At 44.0% G+C, this 18,262-nt stretch overlaps 1 protein-coding gene across 1 annotated transcript in view; it reads left to right on the forward strand.

The window, feature by feature from the left end:
• Nucleotides 1-18,262, forward strand: part of CCNK (cyclin K) — a 29,723-nt gene that overhangs the window by 5,539 nt on the left and 5,922 nt on the right. Inside the window, exons 2-8 of the mRNA XM_018066176.1 lie at nucleotides 8,991-9,240; nucleotides 9,907-9,988; nucleotides 11,436-11,567; nucleotides 15,523-15,628; nucleotides 16,142-16,199; nucleotides 16,915-17,084; nucleotides 17,404-17,675. Of these exons, the coding sequence (XP_017921665.1) occupies nucleotides 9,044-9,240; nucleotides 9,907-9,988; nucleotides 11,436-11,567; nucleotides 15,523-15,628; nucleotides 16,142-16,199; nucleotides 16,915-17,084; nucleotides 17,404-17,675 (1,017 nt within the window). The 5' untranslated portion in view covers nucleotides 8,991-9,043. The remainder of the gene's footprint in view (nucleotides 1-8,990; nucleotides 9,241-9,906; nucleotides 9,989-11,435; nucleotides 11,568-15,522; nucleotides 15,629-16,141; nucleotides 16,200-16,914; nucleotides 17,085-17,403; nucleotides 17,676-18,262) is intronic.

An 18,262-nucleotide genomic window follows, 5' to 3' on the forward strand; every position in this document is an offset into this window, starting at 1 on the left:
GGTTCTCAGTCCCTTTGCCAGATCCCCAAGTTGGGAAATCTGCTGGGCCCTAGAACTTTCGCAAGAGTGCAAGAATTTCTTTGGTATAATTGTTTTCCAGTTTGTGGGTCTTCTGCTCAGCAGCTCTACGGTGGAGCTAATGGCAACCTCCTCCAGGAGGACTTAGGCCACATGCTGCTCCTCCCAGGTCTGCTGCAGCCAGAGCCCCTGTCCCCGCGGCGGCCGCTGCTAATCCACACCTTGCAGGAGACACACACACTCAAAGGCAGGTCTGGCTCAGTCTCTTATGCAGCCCCTGGGTCCTGGTGCACACAAGGGTTTTGTTTGTGCCCTCTCAGTGTGTCTGCCAAGTATGAGGTTTGATTTCAAACATGATTTTGCCCCTCCTACCGTCTTGTTGGGGCTTCTCCTTTGCCCTTGATGTGGAGTATCTTTTTTTGGTGTGACATTCTCTTGTCAGTGGTTGTTCAGCAGCTAGTTGCAAATTTTGGTGTTCTTGCAGGAGAAGCTGAGCACACGTCCTTCTAATCCACCATTGAAGTCATACTCCAGAGCTTATTACTAATCTATATTAGGATCTTTAGGATGAGCAAAAAGAGTTTCTAAGTATTTGGAAAAGCAGGCTCATAGCCTCAAACTGGCGGAGCTTCCATTAAAAGAAAGCTAGTGGCACAAATCATATTTCATTTTGTTACAAGTTCACTAGACTGATGGGGGATAATTTCCTAAGGACACTGAACATAATCCCACTTCATGTAATAGATGCCAGAGTAAATGTACACTGAATAAGGTCTGGTTAGATGGATTTATAGCCCTTCAGATTGCCAAATCCCGAATGTTGATCAGTAGGTTGATGTCAAGTCAACTTGAAAAGAGTTCTTCGGAGATAAAGCTACAGGGCTCTGGTCTTGCTTTCACTCTGGTTAGCACTGTTTTTTATTACCAACTTTAAATATATGAGGCATGCTTCTCAAATTAATAAATGTACTCAAAATCTGTAGTAATAGTTAGCAAGTTTGTTAGATAACACTTAGATTCAGAGCATTCTTACAGGCTGAAATTATAAACCAAAATTAACAAGATATAGATTTGCCAAGAATTACTGAATTCACAAAAATTTAGTTGTGTGTGTGTTTGAGATGAAGAAGACCTGACTTGGGGGTGGAAAAAAAAGGTTGTATGATGTAATGTTCCATTTACAGAAGCGAACTGTAAAGTTTTCCCCAAATAGGGGAAGGGTGGTGTTTCACTCTAATGACAAATTGTGTTTCTCCCATTTACTGACTGTGGAGTGAGGCAAGTTGCTTCATGTCTCTTTGGCTCCATTTTCTCAGGGATAAATTGTGAGGATAAGAAAACATAGCTTGCGGGCGTGCTGCAACTCAGCGGACACACAGTGGGCATGTTGGTGAATATTAGTATATTCACTCATACTATGCAGATTATATGAAGAATATTGTTTTCCACAGTTGATTGCTAATGTTTAGGGAGGCTCTTGAAATACTAAAAGCCACATTGAGAAAACAGAGCTGTCTTTACCCAAAAGAGAAAGGAAAAGAAAAATTGTCTTCACATATTTCAAAGTCAATCAGTAAACAAGGGAAAGGTATTTTCAAGGCTTAGAGGGCTAGGTGGGAGCTACAAAGTTGTTGAAAGGTAGATTTCTTTCATTCATTATTCTGCGCCATCTATGTACCAGATCCCGGGGATGAATCGAACAGATAAAAATCAATACAATGTTAATGCAAAAGTAATGTAAAAACCAGTTATTGATACCTAGCAATACCATAGGCCACTTTGTCAACTATTAAGGTCCCAGTGGAAGTGGCCAATTGAAAGTGATTGACCAAATGTTACTTTTACTGTTTAGAGGCAGTCTGTGTACCGGATGAGAAAATTAAGTAGTGACCTTTACTGTTATTCCAGTTTGTAAGTATCCATAATTCTAAATGTTGAAAATGCATTTAATCTTTTCTCAGTTAAAGTAATACATTTAAAGCACATTCCTGAAGGATGTTGTTAAAATGCCTTGACATGCCGCTTGTTTACGGAGAGATTTTTACTTTGTGGAGCTCATAAATCTCTCCATCATTTTCACAGTAGTCATGAACTGCTAATGAGAAAATTTATAACTCTAGAGTCTTGTGAAAAAAAAAATTGAAGAGTAATAGGGAACAGGGTTCTAGAACCGAGGTTAGAGCTGTTTCAGGGGGTGACTGATTTAGAGGACTCTATTTATATGACTTATTTTCACTGTGTTGCGCCTATTGTTCATCCTGTCCTGGAGTCTAACAGCACACAGGGTAGATTATTAGCATGGGTTTTGGTGATGACAGCAAGGTAAAATGGATTTGAATTCTTTTCCGTCCCTATTTAATCCCTACTGGACTGTTTCTGATCCTTTTCTCCACTCTGTCCCTCTCTTCTCAGCAGAGGTCTTGGCACTTTCCAAAGAGAATGGAGATGCTCTCTTATGATTTATTTTCTCCCCCTTAAATGATTTTTTTAAATATCTTTCTCACAGTCTTCCTTCCCTCTGTCTCAGAGAAAAAGCAAGCTCTCTTTTATTATCCCTAGGCTTTTTATTGTCTCTGGGCCCCTTAACCGCGCAGTGGCTTGCTCAGCCTCTTCTAATGACTGCTTCTGGCTACCAGCATCCTTCATGCTCCTCTGTGCTGAAGAAACAATAACCTGTTTCATAGCCTGTTCGTTCTTTATCACCCATACAGTTTCCTTCTGCCCTACTGCACCTCCAGAAAATCTCTTCTGTTTACACATGTGTACATGTCTGCTTTATTGAGATAACAGGTCACGTATCATACAAATCACCCATTTAAAAATGTACAAGTCAGTGAGTTGTGCACTCACCACTACACTGAATTTTTAATGTTTCATAACTAATCACCAGTCCTAGTAACCTTTTATTAATTCCTGTCCTTTGATTTTCCTTTAGCATTTGTTGCTGTTGGCTAGTGCCTCTTACTTAAAGCTGGTATTCCCTTGATTTCTTATGTAATTAAGGGTGGAAATTTCCCTACCTTTTGACCATTCCTTCCCTTTCTGTCTTTCCTGCTTCCTAAAGTTCTTCAGAGTTGTGTCCCTGTCTTCACTCTCCATCTTTCTGTCTATGAACATGACGTTATCTGTCACTTCTATATAGGTGAATCCCAAGTAGATGAATCCTTTCTAGAGTTCAGTAGCCCTGTTTATGAGTCTGGTGGTTATTTCTGCACAAGTATCTAGTAATTATAGAACCACATTCTTTCCCTCCTCTATCGAAACCAACTTTTTTTTCACACGTAAAACATAGTAAATTAACTGTGAAAGTCAAAGTCGCTCAATCATGTCCAACTCTTTGCGACCCCATGGACTGTGATTCTCCAGGCCAGAATACTGGAGTGGATAGCCTTTCCCATCTCCAGGGGATCTTCCCAACCCAGGGATCGAACCGAGGTCTCCCGCATTGCAGGCGGATTCTTTATTAGCTGAGCCACAAGGAAAGCCCAAATTAACTTCACTCTCAGAGAAGGTAATATTGAAGAGAAAAATGGGGAAGAGAAAGAGTTTTGTTAACTATACTTCAATTTAAAAAACAAAGCTCTTTCTCTTCCCCATTTTTCTCTTCAATATTACCTTCTCTGAGAGTGAAGCGAACTTGAGTCATCTCTTGCTGTTCTTTGCCTCGTGGCCAATTGTGATGCCTCTCTTTCTCCCAAGACCATTTGTGGGGCCGAGACCTTGTTAGGCATAGTTTCAGCAGCTGTTGCAGTCTTCTGACTGGTCGTCTTCAGCATGTCTCTAAACTGCCCCCAAGGCATCACGTCCTGCAACTTATTACATGCTTTCTTGTTTTCCTTGACGTTGGGACTCCCTGACAGACTCCGGCATATCTGTTTCTCTTTGTGTCTGCCTAGAATGTAAGCATCTGGTGGGGGTGAGAGCGTGCCTCTCCTGTTTCCTGTCCTGTCATTGAGGCCTGGCTCATAGTAAATGTGCAGAAAACACTTGAATAAATCTAGAGAGAGATATTTGAATGAATATGGGGAAAATATTTGAATGAACATGGAGAACTGTTATTTTAATATGTTTTAAAGACTCCCAATTAGTGTACTGTGAATAAATTACAGATATGCTGAGATGTCTATTCCCTCAGGCAACTGGCCAGTTTCCCTCTGCTCTGCAAGAACGCACACGAATGTTTATTACTATTATTAATAATTGAAAACCAGAGACATCTCAAGTGTTCATCCACAATCAGTTCAGTTCAGTCGCTCAGTTGTGTCCGACTCTTTGCGACCCCATGAATCGCAGCACACCAGGCCTCCCTGTCCATCACCAACTCCCGGAGTTCACTCAGACTCATGTCCATCGAGTCGGTGATGCCATCCAGCCATCTCATCCTCTGTCGTGCCCTTCTCCTCCTGCCCCCAATCCCTCCCAGCATCTGAGTCTTTTCCAATGAGTCAACTCTTCGCATGAGGTGGCCAAAGTATTGGATTTTCAGCTTTAGCATCCTTCCAAAGAACACCCAGGACTGATCTCTTTTAGGATGGACTTCTTGGATCTCCTTGCAGTCCAGGGGACTCTCAAGAGTCTTCTCCAGCACCACAGTTCAAGAGCATCAATTCTTTGGCGCTCAGCTTTCTTCACAGTCCAACTCTCACATCCATACATGACCACTGGAAAAACCATAGCCTTGACTACACGGGCCTTTGTTGGCAAAGTAATTCTGTGCTTTTGAATATGCTATCTAGGTTGGTCATAACTTTCCTTCCAAGGAGTAAGCATCTTTTAATTTCATGGCTGCAATCACCATCTGCAGTGATTTTGGAGCCCCCCAAAATAAAGTCTGACACTGTTTCCACTGTTTCCCCATCTATTTCCCATGAAGTGATGGGACCGGATGCCATGATCTTCGTTTTCTGAATGTTGAACTTTAAGCCAACTTTTTCACTCTCCTCTTTCACTTTCATCAAGAGGCTTTTTAGTTCCTCTTCACTTTCTGCCATAAGGGTGGTGTCATCTGCATATCTGAGGTTATTGATATTTCTCCTGGCAATGTTGATTCTAGTTTGTGCTTCCTCCAGCCCAGCATTTCTCATGATGTATTATGCGTATAAGTTAAATAAGCAGGGTGACAATATGCAGCCTTGACGTACTCCTTTTCCTATTTGGAACCAGTCTGTTGTTCCATGTCCAGTTCTAACTGTTGCTTCCTGACCTGCATACAGATTTCTCAAGAGGCAGGTCAGGTGGTCTGGTATTCCCATCTCTTTCAGAATTTTCCACAGTTTATTGTGATCCACACAGTCAAAGGCTTTGGCACAGTCAATAAAGCAGAAATAGATGTTTTTCTGGAACTCTCTTGCTTTTTCCATGATCCAGCAGATGTTGGCAATTTGATCTCTGGTTCCTCTGCCTTTTCTAAAACCAGCTTGAACATCTGGAAGTTCACAGTTCACGAATTGCTGAAGTCTGGCTTGGAGAATTTCAAGCGTTACTTTACTAGCGTGTGAGGTGCAATTGTGCGGTAGTTTGAGCATTCTTTGGCATTGCCTTTCTCTGGGATTGGAATGAAAACTGACCTTTTCTCAGCAGAACGTCTCAGCTTCAGCGCAGTTAATCCCTTGTTGTGAGAGATTCTTCTGTGCATTAAAAAAAATGTTCAGCTATATTCATGACCTCTGGCCACTGGATGCCAGCAGCAGCCCCCCAGTTAGGACCACCAAAATATTGCCACATGCACATGCCAAAGCACGTGCCCTGGGGGCGAATTCACCCCAGGCTGAAAACCCCTGCTGTATAATAATGAGAATGCAACAAGGACGAGCCTTGCAAACATAATATTGAGCGAAAGAAGCCAGTTGTGAGAGAGTGATAGTATCTCATTGCACATCCTTTAGAAACAAGAAAGACTGTCGCATGGAAATAGGAGTCAGGATGGTGGTTATCTTTCCAGAAATGGTGATTAGGAGAGGAACGAGAACGCTGGGGTTTTGGTGGTATTCTACTCACCGACTGGATGGTGATACACAGATATGTTCATGTTGTGAAAATTCATAAGCTATACACTGAAAATGGGTTTACTTTTCTTTTTGTATGCTATAATGCCCTTAAGGCTGGCTTCTGAGTCCTTTTGTAACTTTGACTGTAGGACTCAGGAGCTAGCCTGAAAGAGCTGTTTTCCAGTGGCTGTAAACTGGACCAGTGGGAGCGGCAAATAATGGTAGTGGTGGGATTATAACTCAAAGAATAAGATAAGTATTGATGAGCCCATCCTTGTTTAAATAAATGATCAAATAAATAAATGAGGGAGAAGGAACAAATCTTTCTTATAAAAGAACTCCAAGTGATGTTGAAGGAAGGAAAGAAATAGAAAATCGCTGCTAGAACACCACAGTAATGGTTGCAGACAAGATCCTCAGAGGAATGCTAAAATTAATAGCTGATACTTCTAGGAGAAACAGGTACTTTGCATACTGTTTTGCATTGCAAAATACTACCCCCACCCCGCCCCCCACCCAAAGACGTAGCCGTTCATACTGACAAGCCCTCAGGCAGCGGCGCTTGATTCCGGTGTTTCCCGTACCCTAGAGTGTGGCCTGGACCTTGGGGCTCCCTTTTAAAGAACAGAAGATAGAAAGTGAGAAATAGTGACTTACAGTGAGAAACTGGCAGCGCCGTCGTCAGCAGATGAGCGCAGTGAAGCAACAGAAAAGCAAGCCATCCTGCAGTCACTGTCGCCTCCCGTGGTGCGATGAGAGGGCGCTGTAGGACATCCTTCCTCAGAGCTCCAGTCTGTTAATAGGAAAGTGTCAGACCTAAACCAAGACAGGTATTATCTTCTAGTACTCTTCAAAACTAGGAGGGTCAAGATAAACAAGGAAAGAGAAACATATAAAAAGATACTAAGGAAATGTGAGCCCCCGAATGCAGTGTAGCATCCTGGATTAGATCCTGGAACGGAAAAGAGGTTTTTGGAAAAATTCAAAATCCAAATCAAGGCTATATAGTGTAGTTAGTAAGTTTCCAAAATTGATTTTTTTAAGGGAAGCTGGTTTAGGATATACGAAAATTCGTCTTTACAGCTGTCTTTACAACTCTTCTATAAATGTAAAATTATTTTTAAATAAAAAGTTGTTGTTTTTAAGTGAAAGCCATATAAAAGGATGTACTCAGAGAAATCTCATTCCCATCCCAGTTCTTTACATTCTGTTCTCCCATTCCTTATTGGTAACCAGTTTTTTTTTAAGTTTTTTTTTTTTTTAAGTAAAGATACCTATTTTTACTTTCCCTCTTTTCTTACATAGATACATACTGTTTGTAACCATGTATGCTGATCCTGGAAATTTCTCCACACCCATAGTTAAAGGTCTTTCTCAGTCATAACAGCTGCATGGCGCGCCGTCTGTGTTAATGGACCATCTTACTCAGCTGCTGCCCTGATGACGGGCATTCGCACTGTCTACAGTTTTTGCTGTTATAGACAATACTTTGAATGACCTTATGCACCTTTGTCTCCAGTCTGTGATGATATTGTCCCAGTAGATACTTGGAAGTGGAACTGCTAAATCCAAGAGCAAATGCTGCTGCAATTTTGTTACATATCGCCAGATTCCCCTCTGTGAGAGTTGTTCCATTCTGTACCCCCACCAGCAGCATATGAGATTACTTGCATTTCTCTGGCCTTGCCAGCAGAATATATTGTCAAACTTTTGGGCTTTTTGCCAATCTGATGGGTGAGAAATGATATCTCAGTACGACATCCGATATATAGCATTTTCTGGGTATATTATAAGATAAAGCAAATATATAAATGGTACAACTGAAGATCAAGTTTTTCAATGCAAAGGAGACATATAGATAGATACACACACATACATAAATGAGATCAAAGATTAAGAAAAAACCAGCTCTTGATTTTTGCTAAGCATCTGATTATGAGCTCTTCATATATACTGAGGCTTTAGTAAACCAGTCTCCCCCGGCTCCCATCCATTGCCCAGTTCAGTCACACAGAGCATCAATTAGTTCAAGAAGATCACTTGTCTCCAGGTAGTACTTCATTCTTCCTGTTAAGGAAGACCACATTCTCTTTAGAGCTCGCAGGTGCAAGGAGCCGGTCTGCCCGCTGTCGCTTTTCCGACCAGAAGTTAGGTTTCCAGATAACTGAAGCCCCTGGCCCAGAACCTGGCTACCCGAATGCTATTTTCTTGCTGAACCAGACCAATCTGGTTCTAGCTGCCTCCTTAGAACCTTTTCTCTGCCCTGTATGAAAATTCCTGTTTTCTGATCCAATTTACAAATAATTTATATATTACAATAATCTCTAGGTGAGAATCCTTATTTATTGTTTTCTTTCCTCAGCTTAGAGGTTTTAGAGAATTTCTTCATTCCGAATGAAAGAGAAGAGGATGAGAAAGCAAGAAAAATTTAAAGGCACTTCTCTCCCTTGTAGACCACCTCCCTTCACCCTCTCACCCCAGATCACTGCACCCCTTTGATCCACATTGCTCTGTTCAGTGGCGTATTCAGATGTTAATTCATCCAGTATGGTGGCTTTTCCAAGTGGAAGTACCTACATGGAATCAAGTAAACTAAAAAAGGGAAATTTTGACTGGATGCTAGATGGAAGAAATGGATAATTTTGGAGCATAAGTCTTTTGGGTTAGGACAGACCTGGGTTTTACCAAAGAACAGAATGTAGACCAGCATGAGGGAGCTAGGTCTAATGAAGAAAGGCAGAAAGAAATGAGACAAATGCTCTTCCTTTTAAGCTGTGAAATACGGGATTTATCATACTACAGGTCACTCAAGTGTTAAACTGTGTTTGGAGATGAGCCTGGTCTTCTAAATGCCAATCAGTAGTGTGTCTTCTATTGGAAATTTTTTTATCAAGTACAAATCTATAATTGTAGATTATTTATAATGATGGAGATTGTTTAATGTGAGGTATCCCTTTCCAACATTACTACTTCTCTTTTTCTCAGGATTCTAACATTTTTCCGAAAGTCTTTTGGAAGGAACAAGTCTACTTCAATAAATGAAGGAGAATAAAGAAAATTCAAGCCCTTCAGTAACCTCAGCAAACCTGGACCACACAAAACCATGTTGGTACTGGGATAAAAAAGACTTGGCTCATACACCGTCACAGCTAGAAGGACTTGATCCGGCCACTGAGGCCCGGTACCGCCGAGAAGGGGCGCGGTTCATCTTTGATGTGGGCACACGTTTGGGACTGTATCCTGTTCCTGGAATCTACAACAGATGGGCTCCCCACCACCACCACCAAGAATTAAATCAGGCATTATAGATGAAAGAGTAACATCCCTGACCAAAACAGCTTTTAAATATCTTTCTTACTTAAATGCTACTTCAGATTTGCCTGGCTCCTTTGGGGTTTTCTACTTTTTACCACCTAAGTGTGTAGACTTAGCCACTGAGCTTGTGACCACCAGGATGGAAAGTAGCACCCACTGATCACAGATTAAGTATATCTAAGGATAGTGAAGCCCTGCCTTATTAAAGCTTCCTAGGTGGCTCAGTGGTAAAGAATCCACCTGCCCATGCGGAAGATGCAGGGCCAGTCCCTGGGTCGGGAAGGTCCCCTGGAGGAGGGCATGGCAACCCACTCCGGTATTCTTGCCTGGAAAATCCCATGGACAGAGAAACCTCGCAGTCCATGGGGTCGCAAAGCCTTGGCCACAGCAGCACACAGCACACACACCTTATTAAAGCGCAGACTGCAGCTTGCACCAGAATCCTGACACCTTGAGACACCCATTCACCTGCTTTGTCACTGATGATATTTGCTTTCCCACGTCTCTTGCTGTTGTTTGCTTTTATTGTTTTTCTGCATTTAATGAAGACATAACTCTTGGCCAAAGTCCTTAACCAGAACAACAGACACTATGACACCCTGGCAACTGGAATAATTTATTTTCATCGGTTCTATATGTTCCATTCCTTCAAGCAGTTTCCAAGATATGTAAGTATTTTAATTATATTATAATTCTGTATCATGTTATTATTTCTACATAGTTCAGTGGACAGATTGTAGCCGCTCTTTTTATTATATTTTCCAGGAAGTATTCATTTTTGTATGGTACATACTGTATATAAACAAAATCAAGTTCAAACTTTGTTTTTTCCCAATTAACGGTATTAAAATATTTTCTGACTTTTTTATTTAGGTCAATATGAACCATAATTGTGTTGTAGTTAGTGTACTTTACTTCCTTGTTACTTTTCCCAAGATAAGATTGGCCTTACGGTTGAGACCCAGCAAAGGCCAAGATGGCATAGGAGTTCTTTGTTCCATGTCAATGAGTCTTCAGTTACTTTTTAAACCTGTCCTGTGGGAGATTCCACCTCCAGTAGTTTCCGGTCCAGGACAGCTGGTCTGATGAACACAAAGCACACGTAGAGAGCGATGCCGTGGGAGAGGCATAGGAGAAGGCTAGTGCTCCGAGGGGTAGGGTGGGGGAGGTGGTTAACTGCATCATGGAGGAATGGGGGGAAATGCCAGGGAGGAGCGGCCAGCCTGAGTTAAGCCTTGGCAGTTAGTGGGACCTTGCTGTGCTGAGATAGAGCAGTCGTCCACCGGAAACCAGCCTGAGCCAAGCTCTGGGGGAGGCGTGCAGCCAGCCAGGAGTCCCGTGGGCAGGAAGGGCATGGTGGGACTCTGGGTGGGAAAGTAGTCTGAGCTAGACTACGGTGGGCCTTGAATTCCAGACCAGGGAACTGATGCGATGGGAGGGTTTTATGAAGAAGACGGAATTAGACATAGCAGGAAGTTAGTCTGCTGTGGCTTCTTCCTTTTGCTGAGCTTTCCTCAGTTTTGCACGCGTCTCTTCCTCACTAGTTTGTGGTATTCTCAGAGGAGAGACCGTGTCAGGATCCGCTCTGTACTCCAGCACGGTGCCTGACTGCTGTGTAACATGTGGTCTGGATTCTGTGAATGGAGGGGCACACAGAAGAGCAAGCAGGCAGAGGGAAGCTGGAGACAGAGCAGTGAGGAGGCCGCCGTGACAGAGGAGCTGGCCCGGAGTCAGGCAGCAGGAGGGAGGAAGGAGAGCGCGGGCCGTGGCACGGGGTGGACGCTCTCTGAAGCAAGGCTACTGGGCAGGGAGGCGGTGTCTCTAAGAGCACAGCATCAAAAGAAAGCTTGTTTCTGTGACTTTTTCTGTCTACATGATGTACTTGGCATTTTATTCAGAAAACTATATTTAAAATAATTTGTGAAGCCGAATTAGAGGTCACAGTGTGGAATGTTTGTATGTGGAGTTTGCTCCAAGCTTTTAGAGTCCCCTAGTGTTTATGAATAAGAAGAGCAAGACAGGAAGGGAGGCGCCCGGTTGTTGGGAAGGCCCCGAATCTTTCTGTTTCTGGGTGAGCCCTGATAGTGAGATCAAGAGCTTTCGTCTTCCTTTTAGGTAACAGGAGCTTGTTGTCTCTTTCTGGCTGGGAAAGTAGAAGAAACACCAAAAAAATGTAAAGATATCATCAAAACAGCACGGAGTTTATTAAATGATGTGCAGTTTGGCCAGTTTGGAGATGACCCAAAGGTAAGAATCATAGCTTCCTGTGCTCAGGTCTTGATTCCTCAAGGCAGCATTGTGGCAGAGTTCCTTGTGTTGGCAGTGGCTGTGGCCCCAGTGTCTGCCAGTCCCTGGAATCCCTAAGAGGCCTTTATACAGAGGATGTTCTTCCTTGCTTCCGTGAGTAAGGAGTGGGGATAACGTACCCTACACTTGGGTGGCAGCTACTGATGTGCTTTGTCGGCTTCTGAGCCCTTCGGCGGCGGCAGCACATAGAGCCAGTAGGAGCAAAGCCCTCTCGTGGCCGTGGGCGCTCTTAGGCCCAGAAGCAGTTTGGCTTCTCGGGTTCATCTCTAGCGGCTTCTGGGCGGACAGAAGTGCAGGTGCTGTATGTGCGTGCTCTGTGTCTTTTGCTTCCTAAGAATGGTGGAAGGCGCGAACAGTTGCAGACACCCAGGTTAACAGACTATCCATCTTGTCCCTTCCCCACAACACCTGCTGCTGTCAGGAAATGGTGACAAAATAATCGTACACATCCTTTTATTCTGTTCTAAAAAGAGCACTTTCAGGGGTCGGTAGGAGCTTTCCCTCTTCTGTTCATGCCAGGATCTCCCGTTACGGTCCTGAGGGCTCTGATGGGAGTTATCCTCTATGACATTTGCCACGGCCCATAATGACGTAGACTTTCTAACCAGATCGTCATGCAGAGAGTCTTCCTTTTCTCAGTTGTAGTCTGTGAGAGCTCAGACCCTGTCTGTTCTGCCTGGTGCCTAGTGTTCCCTCCTGGCTGGACAGAGTAGACATTCAACAGATACTTGACTAAATGACAGACTGAGATTTTGGGAAGAAACTGAGAATCACAAAGATGCAAAGCTGACCAGACAGAGATGTTCGGCGCACCCACGGCCGTGTTTCTCCTAGTCAGCTGGTGTTGCTTCCCGCGGCAGTCACCCTCCCTCCGCCCCACAGAATCTGTGTGTGTGTATAAAACACGTGTCTGTTAGTTTTCCTTCTCGCTTCAAGGAGGTGACAGAGGCCAGAATGCTTTTGCACATTCTGTGGTTACGATAAATGGTCCTTTGTGAGTATTGTTAGTGTGGGTAACCCTGTCCCTTGAACTTATTTATAAATCCGTTCACCTGTTTATAAAAATGGGAACCTATGAGAAATTCATAACTAACAAGGGTCAAAAATGTATTTTATGAAAGTAATGTAGCACTGGATATTTCTGACGCCATAGGTTTTTTATTTTCACGGAGCACAGAGACTTCTGTAGAAATGGATTGTGCTTTAGTCAGGTCTGGTCACAGGGGCAGAAGGACCCTGTGGCTAACAAGCCATGGTTACTCAGGAGGAGTCAGAAAGATCTGGAAGCTGCAGCCGCGGGTGTGTGTTGTCCAAGGTGCCTTTGGAGGAGTCCTCTTCTCCTTTCAACCTTAACCCCCTGTACCAACACATCAGGAACCTGAGACCCTGACCAGGAGCAGCGAGGCTCAGTACCCCGAGCCAGCAAGTGGAGCCATGGCCGTGCTCGTCAAGCTTTTAAGGCAGGCCAGCTTGACCCACGGGGGTAGAGGGGCTTTGTAGCCCACACTGCTTTCTCACATGTGGTCTCCCTATGCCTGACTGGGTGTCAGGGCCAAAGGAAAGAACCTGGGTCTGGGAGCGGTGGGGACACGGTGACAGGCGCCGTCTCGATGGAGAGGAGAGGAGAGGAGGGCGGATTGGAGGGAGGCCGTGTGAGCACGTAAGAAAAACAAGGTCCTGAATCGTGTCCCAGTAAACTTTGCCCAAACTATGTGATTTCTCCCTGTTACGTTAATATCTCACATACTCAACAAATACTTGTTCCAGGCTCTGTGTTAATCACTAGACATAGGTAGCAGTAGGGCTTCCCTCGTAGCTCCATCAGTAAAGAATCTGCCTGCAGTGCAAGAGACCTGGGTTCGATCCCTGGGTTCGATCCCTGGGTCAGGAAGATCCCCTGGAGAAGGAAATGGCAACCCACTCCATATCCTTGCCTGGAAAATCCCATGGACAGAGTAGCCTGGTGGGCTTCAGTCAGTGGGGTCACAAAGAGTCGGTCATGACTGAGCGACCAACACTCACAGGCAGCAAAACAGGCATGGCCTTTGCTCGCATGGATTTTACAGTCGAGTGGTGGGATAGATTTTATAGTCAAATATTCAGATAGCCAGTGACCTGCTTATGAGTTGTGATAAATGGCGTGAAAGGTTATTAAAAGGTGTGGTGAGGGCTTTCCATCTGGGAACCTAGGCAGGTGCTCCAGACAAGTAGTATGGGGCCCAGGGAAAGTTCCCCGAGGGATGATGTTGGCACCCAGACCTGTACTTATCCCTTTAATTGAGTATCTGAAACACAAAGGGAGGCCAGGCCTTGAGCTGTCTCGTAACACTATACTGTATGGGCTACAGTCTGGACACTTGTTAAAGAGGGTTCCCAAATTTAGAAGACACTGTGACGCTTCTGGGAAACGTGTTGGCAAAAATACTGAGGGGTTGGGGTGGAGGAGACAGTGACGGTGAGATTTTTTTTTTTTCTTGTACTGTATGAAAGTGTTAAGACTTGAAAAAACTTTCCTGAGAGAACACTTGGGAAACTTGGGTGGAAGCACATTCACCCTGCCTGCCCTGCCATCTGGAATAACTCGTAATAGAATCCTCTGCATCCTGTGAACTGATACCATACTTGAACCTAAAACCAGTTATCTACATGGCTTCTCTTCCCAGAGTTAACAGATTTATGTAACTGTTAACGATGAGATTGTCAGTCTCTCGAAAACCCTCTCTTCTTAAGCTCAAACAAGTGATTCTGACTGTTCTTGCCACACAGAGCATATTGATAGTATTTTACAATCAAGTGAAACTGTCTTAATGTAAGTGCTCAGTCAGGCTCTACAGCAGTTGAATTCAAGAAGTTCTTGTTTATTAACTAGTTAGGAAGTATAATCAAAAGAGATCCCATTTACAATAACAGCAGTAAAGTAATATATCCAGGAGTAAACCTTTAAAGACATTTATGGAAACCATGTTGGGGCTGGGAGACTTTAGAACTATGAAAGGACTAGAAAGAAGATTTTCATTAACAAATTTTTGATAGGAAGATACAGTGTAATTAAAAGGTCCATTCTATAAATCAGTGAGTTCCCACTCAGAACATAGTGGCCTTCATTTTTTCTAGAACAGTACCAAATAAAATGATATTAAAATGCAGGTATTAGGGGGAACATGCAAAAACAAGAAACGTTTTTTAAAAGAGAAGTAATAATTGAACTGTCCCTTCCAAATGTTTAATCTCTTTGGTCCTGGTACAGAAATAGACAAACAGATCAGTGAACAAAAAAAAAGATTGGATGTGCGCACACATGTGTATATGTATAGGTAGCTTAGGATGTAGTTTGATAAGAGAAAATGATGATTTATTCAATAAATGACATTGGGAAAGCCTGTTTCAAGAAGGTGAAAGATTAAAACACAGTAATGATGTGCCTCATTCACACACACACTTTTAGCTGGTACAATTCACTGTCCAGGTATCCATGAAGCTGCCACTGTTATAATCTTTCTTGCTTAAAATTTTCAGTGTAAATGCCTGAAAGATTGCATTTTTTAATGGAGGTTTGGAAGGAAACCAAGTTTTATTAATGTATCTAGAAAGTAAAGATCTGTTTTGTAAAGAGGGCTCATGTGTATTGAAAGTAATAACATTTCTGAGAATGTTTGTTTCCAGTAGTTTTAAAAATTAACTCTGATTGTTTTGTTTTCCTACTTGTAGTTCTTTTGAGAATTATATCATCTCCTGAGCGTGTTAAAGGCCTGAGTGGGAGAGAGGAGAAAGGGAATGAAAAATAGTTTCTAAAATAGAACTTGGGCGAAAGAATAAAAGGAAAGCTCACTTTTTTAATGCTGTTTCAGACCTGTGATTGAAATTACTACCCCAGCATTTGTTATTTCATTTTTAGGAAGAAGTAATGGTTCTGGAGAGAATCTTACTGCAGACCATAAAGTTTGATTTACAGGTAGAACATCCGTACCAATTCCTACTCAAGTATGCAAAACAACTCAAAGGTGAGAAGAAAAAACGTTATGAAGAGAACCTCTTCATTCTGAAATCATCTGTATAATAATTTGATGACACTCAAGATTACACTTCTCGAGAGAAAAGCAGAAAGTTCAGTGTGTGAAGTACCCATGCCAGACAATTCATATTATAGCTGCTAATGCTATTTCCTTTTATGTATAAACAGACTCTGTCATCCAGTTGCCAAGTGATTTGAGGCAGGAAAATGAGTCAGAATTTTTTAAATAGCCTAATAAAATCAGCCTCAGATCAGGTTTCCCATAAATGGTGGTTCAGTGTGGGCCATGCGGAAGGAGCACAGAGGTGGGCCCTGGGCCCGCTTGTCTGTCCTCGGCTCCCCTGCCCTTGGCTCCCCTGCCCTTGGCTCCCCTGCAGCTGCTCTTTGCTGCGTGTTAGCGCTGCTGCTGAGCGCATAGTAGACTCTAAATAAGTACTCATTGCCTCTTGTTTATTGTTTTCTTTCTATTGCTACTAATTTGCCTTCTCTTTCCCATCTCTAGGTGACAAAAACAAAATCCAAAAATTGGTTCAAATGGCATGGACATTCGTCAATGACAGGTACACATGTTCATGGTGTTTTCAAACAGGCAGAGGCTTCGTGTGTCATCTAACCCGAACCCCTTATTTTGTAGTGGGGAAACTGACTTGCCCCAGCTTTAGGGCCCAGTACACAGCAGAGCTGGGGTTAAATAAAATCCAGGTCGTCTGCTTCCCAGCAGAGGGGTAACCTGTTAAATCATGGTGGCACAGGATGCTGAAGCCTTAGCACCAGCTTGAAACAGAAGTCCAACACAGTATACCAGAGAATTTTGACAAGTAAATACTTAAATCCATTTGATTTTGCAAAAGTTGCAGAGTATGTATCTGTAGTTTTATACTTTTTGCGATGGTTCTAGAGCCTTGATGTTCTTGTAGCCCAGAGATCTAATGAGGTACTGTATGGGGAACAAAATGCCCACAAGTAGCGTTGCCTCACTTGAGGAGAAGGGTCAGCACCAGGATTCCAGCCACTTAAGAACTTAAGCAATTTCACCTGTATTTCACGGCCTAGCAGTTTCTGAATGTGCTGGAATTCTTCTGCCTCTTTAAGGAACAGACAGGTTAGTAGCTGTAGTTAAGTAGCTCATTTCAGTACATTTAGAAGGCTAAAAGCTTGCTTATTGATAATACTGTATTTAATCATGTATAGGGGATTATAAGCAAACAGACATTTGGATACAGCATAAGAGTTTGCTCATCCAAGTCAAGTCACCTCTTTTTCTTGTTGAACTAGTCTCTGCACGACCTTGTCACTACAGTGGGAACCGGAGATCATAGCAGTGGCAGTGATGTATCTTGCGGGACGTTTGTGCAAATTTGAAATACAGGAATGGACCTCCAAACCCATGTACAGGAGATGGTGGGAGCAGTTCGTGCAAGACGTCCCTGTGGATGTTTTGGAAGGTACGGGGCTTGCTGAGCTTTCTGCAGGCTGATCATTCTTCTCTGGGAGCCTTGAGTCCCGAGAATGGATTTTCCCCAGTAGGTGCACACAAACTATTCTTTAATTAAATTCTCTAATATAGAGTGTTCATTCCATCCAAGCACATTGTTTTGGTGAACTGAAAATGCACACCAGTGCTGCACACACCAGAGATGGGTGATTTATTAATACAGATAGGACCCAGCATAATGGTCCTTGTAGGGAGGGGCATCACAGCTGCAAGGGACATGGGGGGATTTTAAAACCTTGTGAGGAACGCAGTTGTTGCCTCTCGTTTAGACATTTGCCACCAAATCCTGGATCTGTACTCACAAGGGAAACAACAGATGCCTCATCACACCCCCCACCAGCTGCAGCAGCCCCCATCTCTCCAGCCTACACCACAAGTGCCACCAGTGCCACCGTCACAGCCGCCTCCAGGCCCCGAGCCGCCCCAGCCCCCGCAGAAGGACTCACAGCAGCCGGCCCAACAGCCACCGCCGCCGCCCGCCCAGCCACCCAAGAAACCATCCCCGCAGCCTAGTCCCCCCCGGCAGGCGAAGCGAGCCGTGGTGAGTGCGCCAGCTCAGCGTGGGGCAGCCAGCTCCCCATGCAACACCTCCACTACCCCCTCAACACACACACACACACTGCACGTATTCCCCTTGCTGAGGGATCGCCCGGAACTGCAACCTCACCATTTGCATGTCTGTGGGCAGCTGGACCGCTGGTGTGGTGGGATGGGAGGCCTCTGGGAGCCAGGGCAGCTCTGTCCTCCAGCTACTACTATTGCTGTGCCAGGGCCCCAGAACCTGCCAGGGGTCATTTGCGCGTCCGCACACTGCTGGGGTAGGCGTCTCCCCGGTCTGTCAGTGACGCAGGGTATCTTTAAAGGTCCCTCCCCACGGTAGGGGGAGGACCTGCAGGACAGTGGCAGGGCAGCAGGCCCCACTCACCACGGTGCCGACAGCTCGAGGAGGGCTCAGGGCTGCGCAGAAAAGCTAGTCCTTCTGTCCAGTTTGAAAGGGAAAAAGGAGGGAGGCAGAAAGGATCTGTCAGGTGCCTTGGTTTGCTCTGCAGGTTCAAGCCAAAGTTAATTTTGGTCTGAGGCTGTGTTCTGCCTGTGATTCTGCAGTGCCTGAATAATCGGTTTTTCTGA

Source organism: Capra hircus, chromosome 21 (assembly GCF_001704415.2).
Source record: "Capra hircus breed San Clemente chromosome 21, ASM170441v1, whole genome shotgun sequence".
NCBI classification, from domain to species: Eukaryota; Metazoa; Chordata; class Mammalia; order Artiodactyla; family Bovidae; genus Capra; species Capra hircus.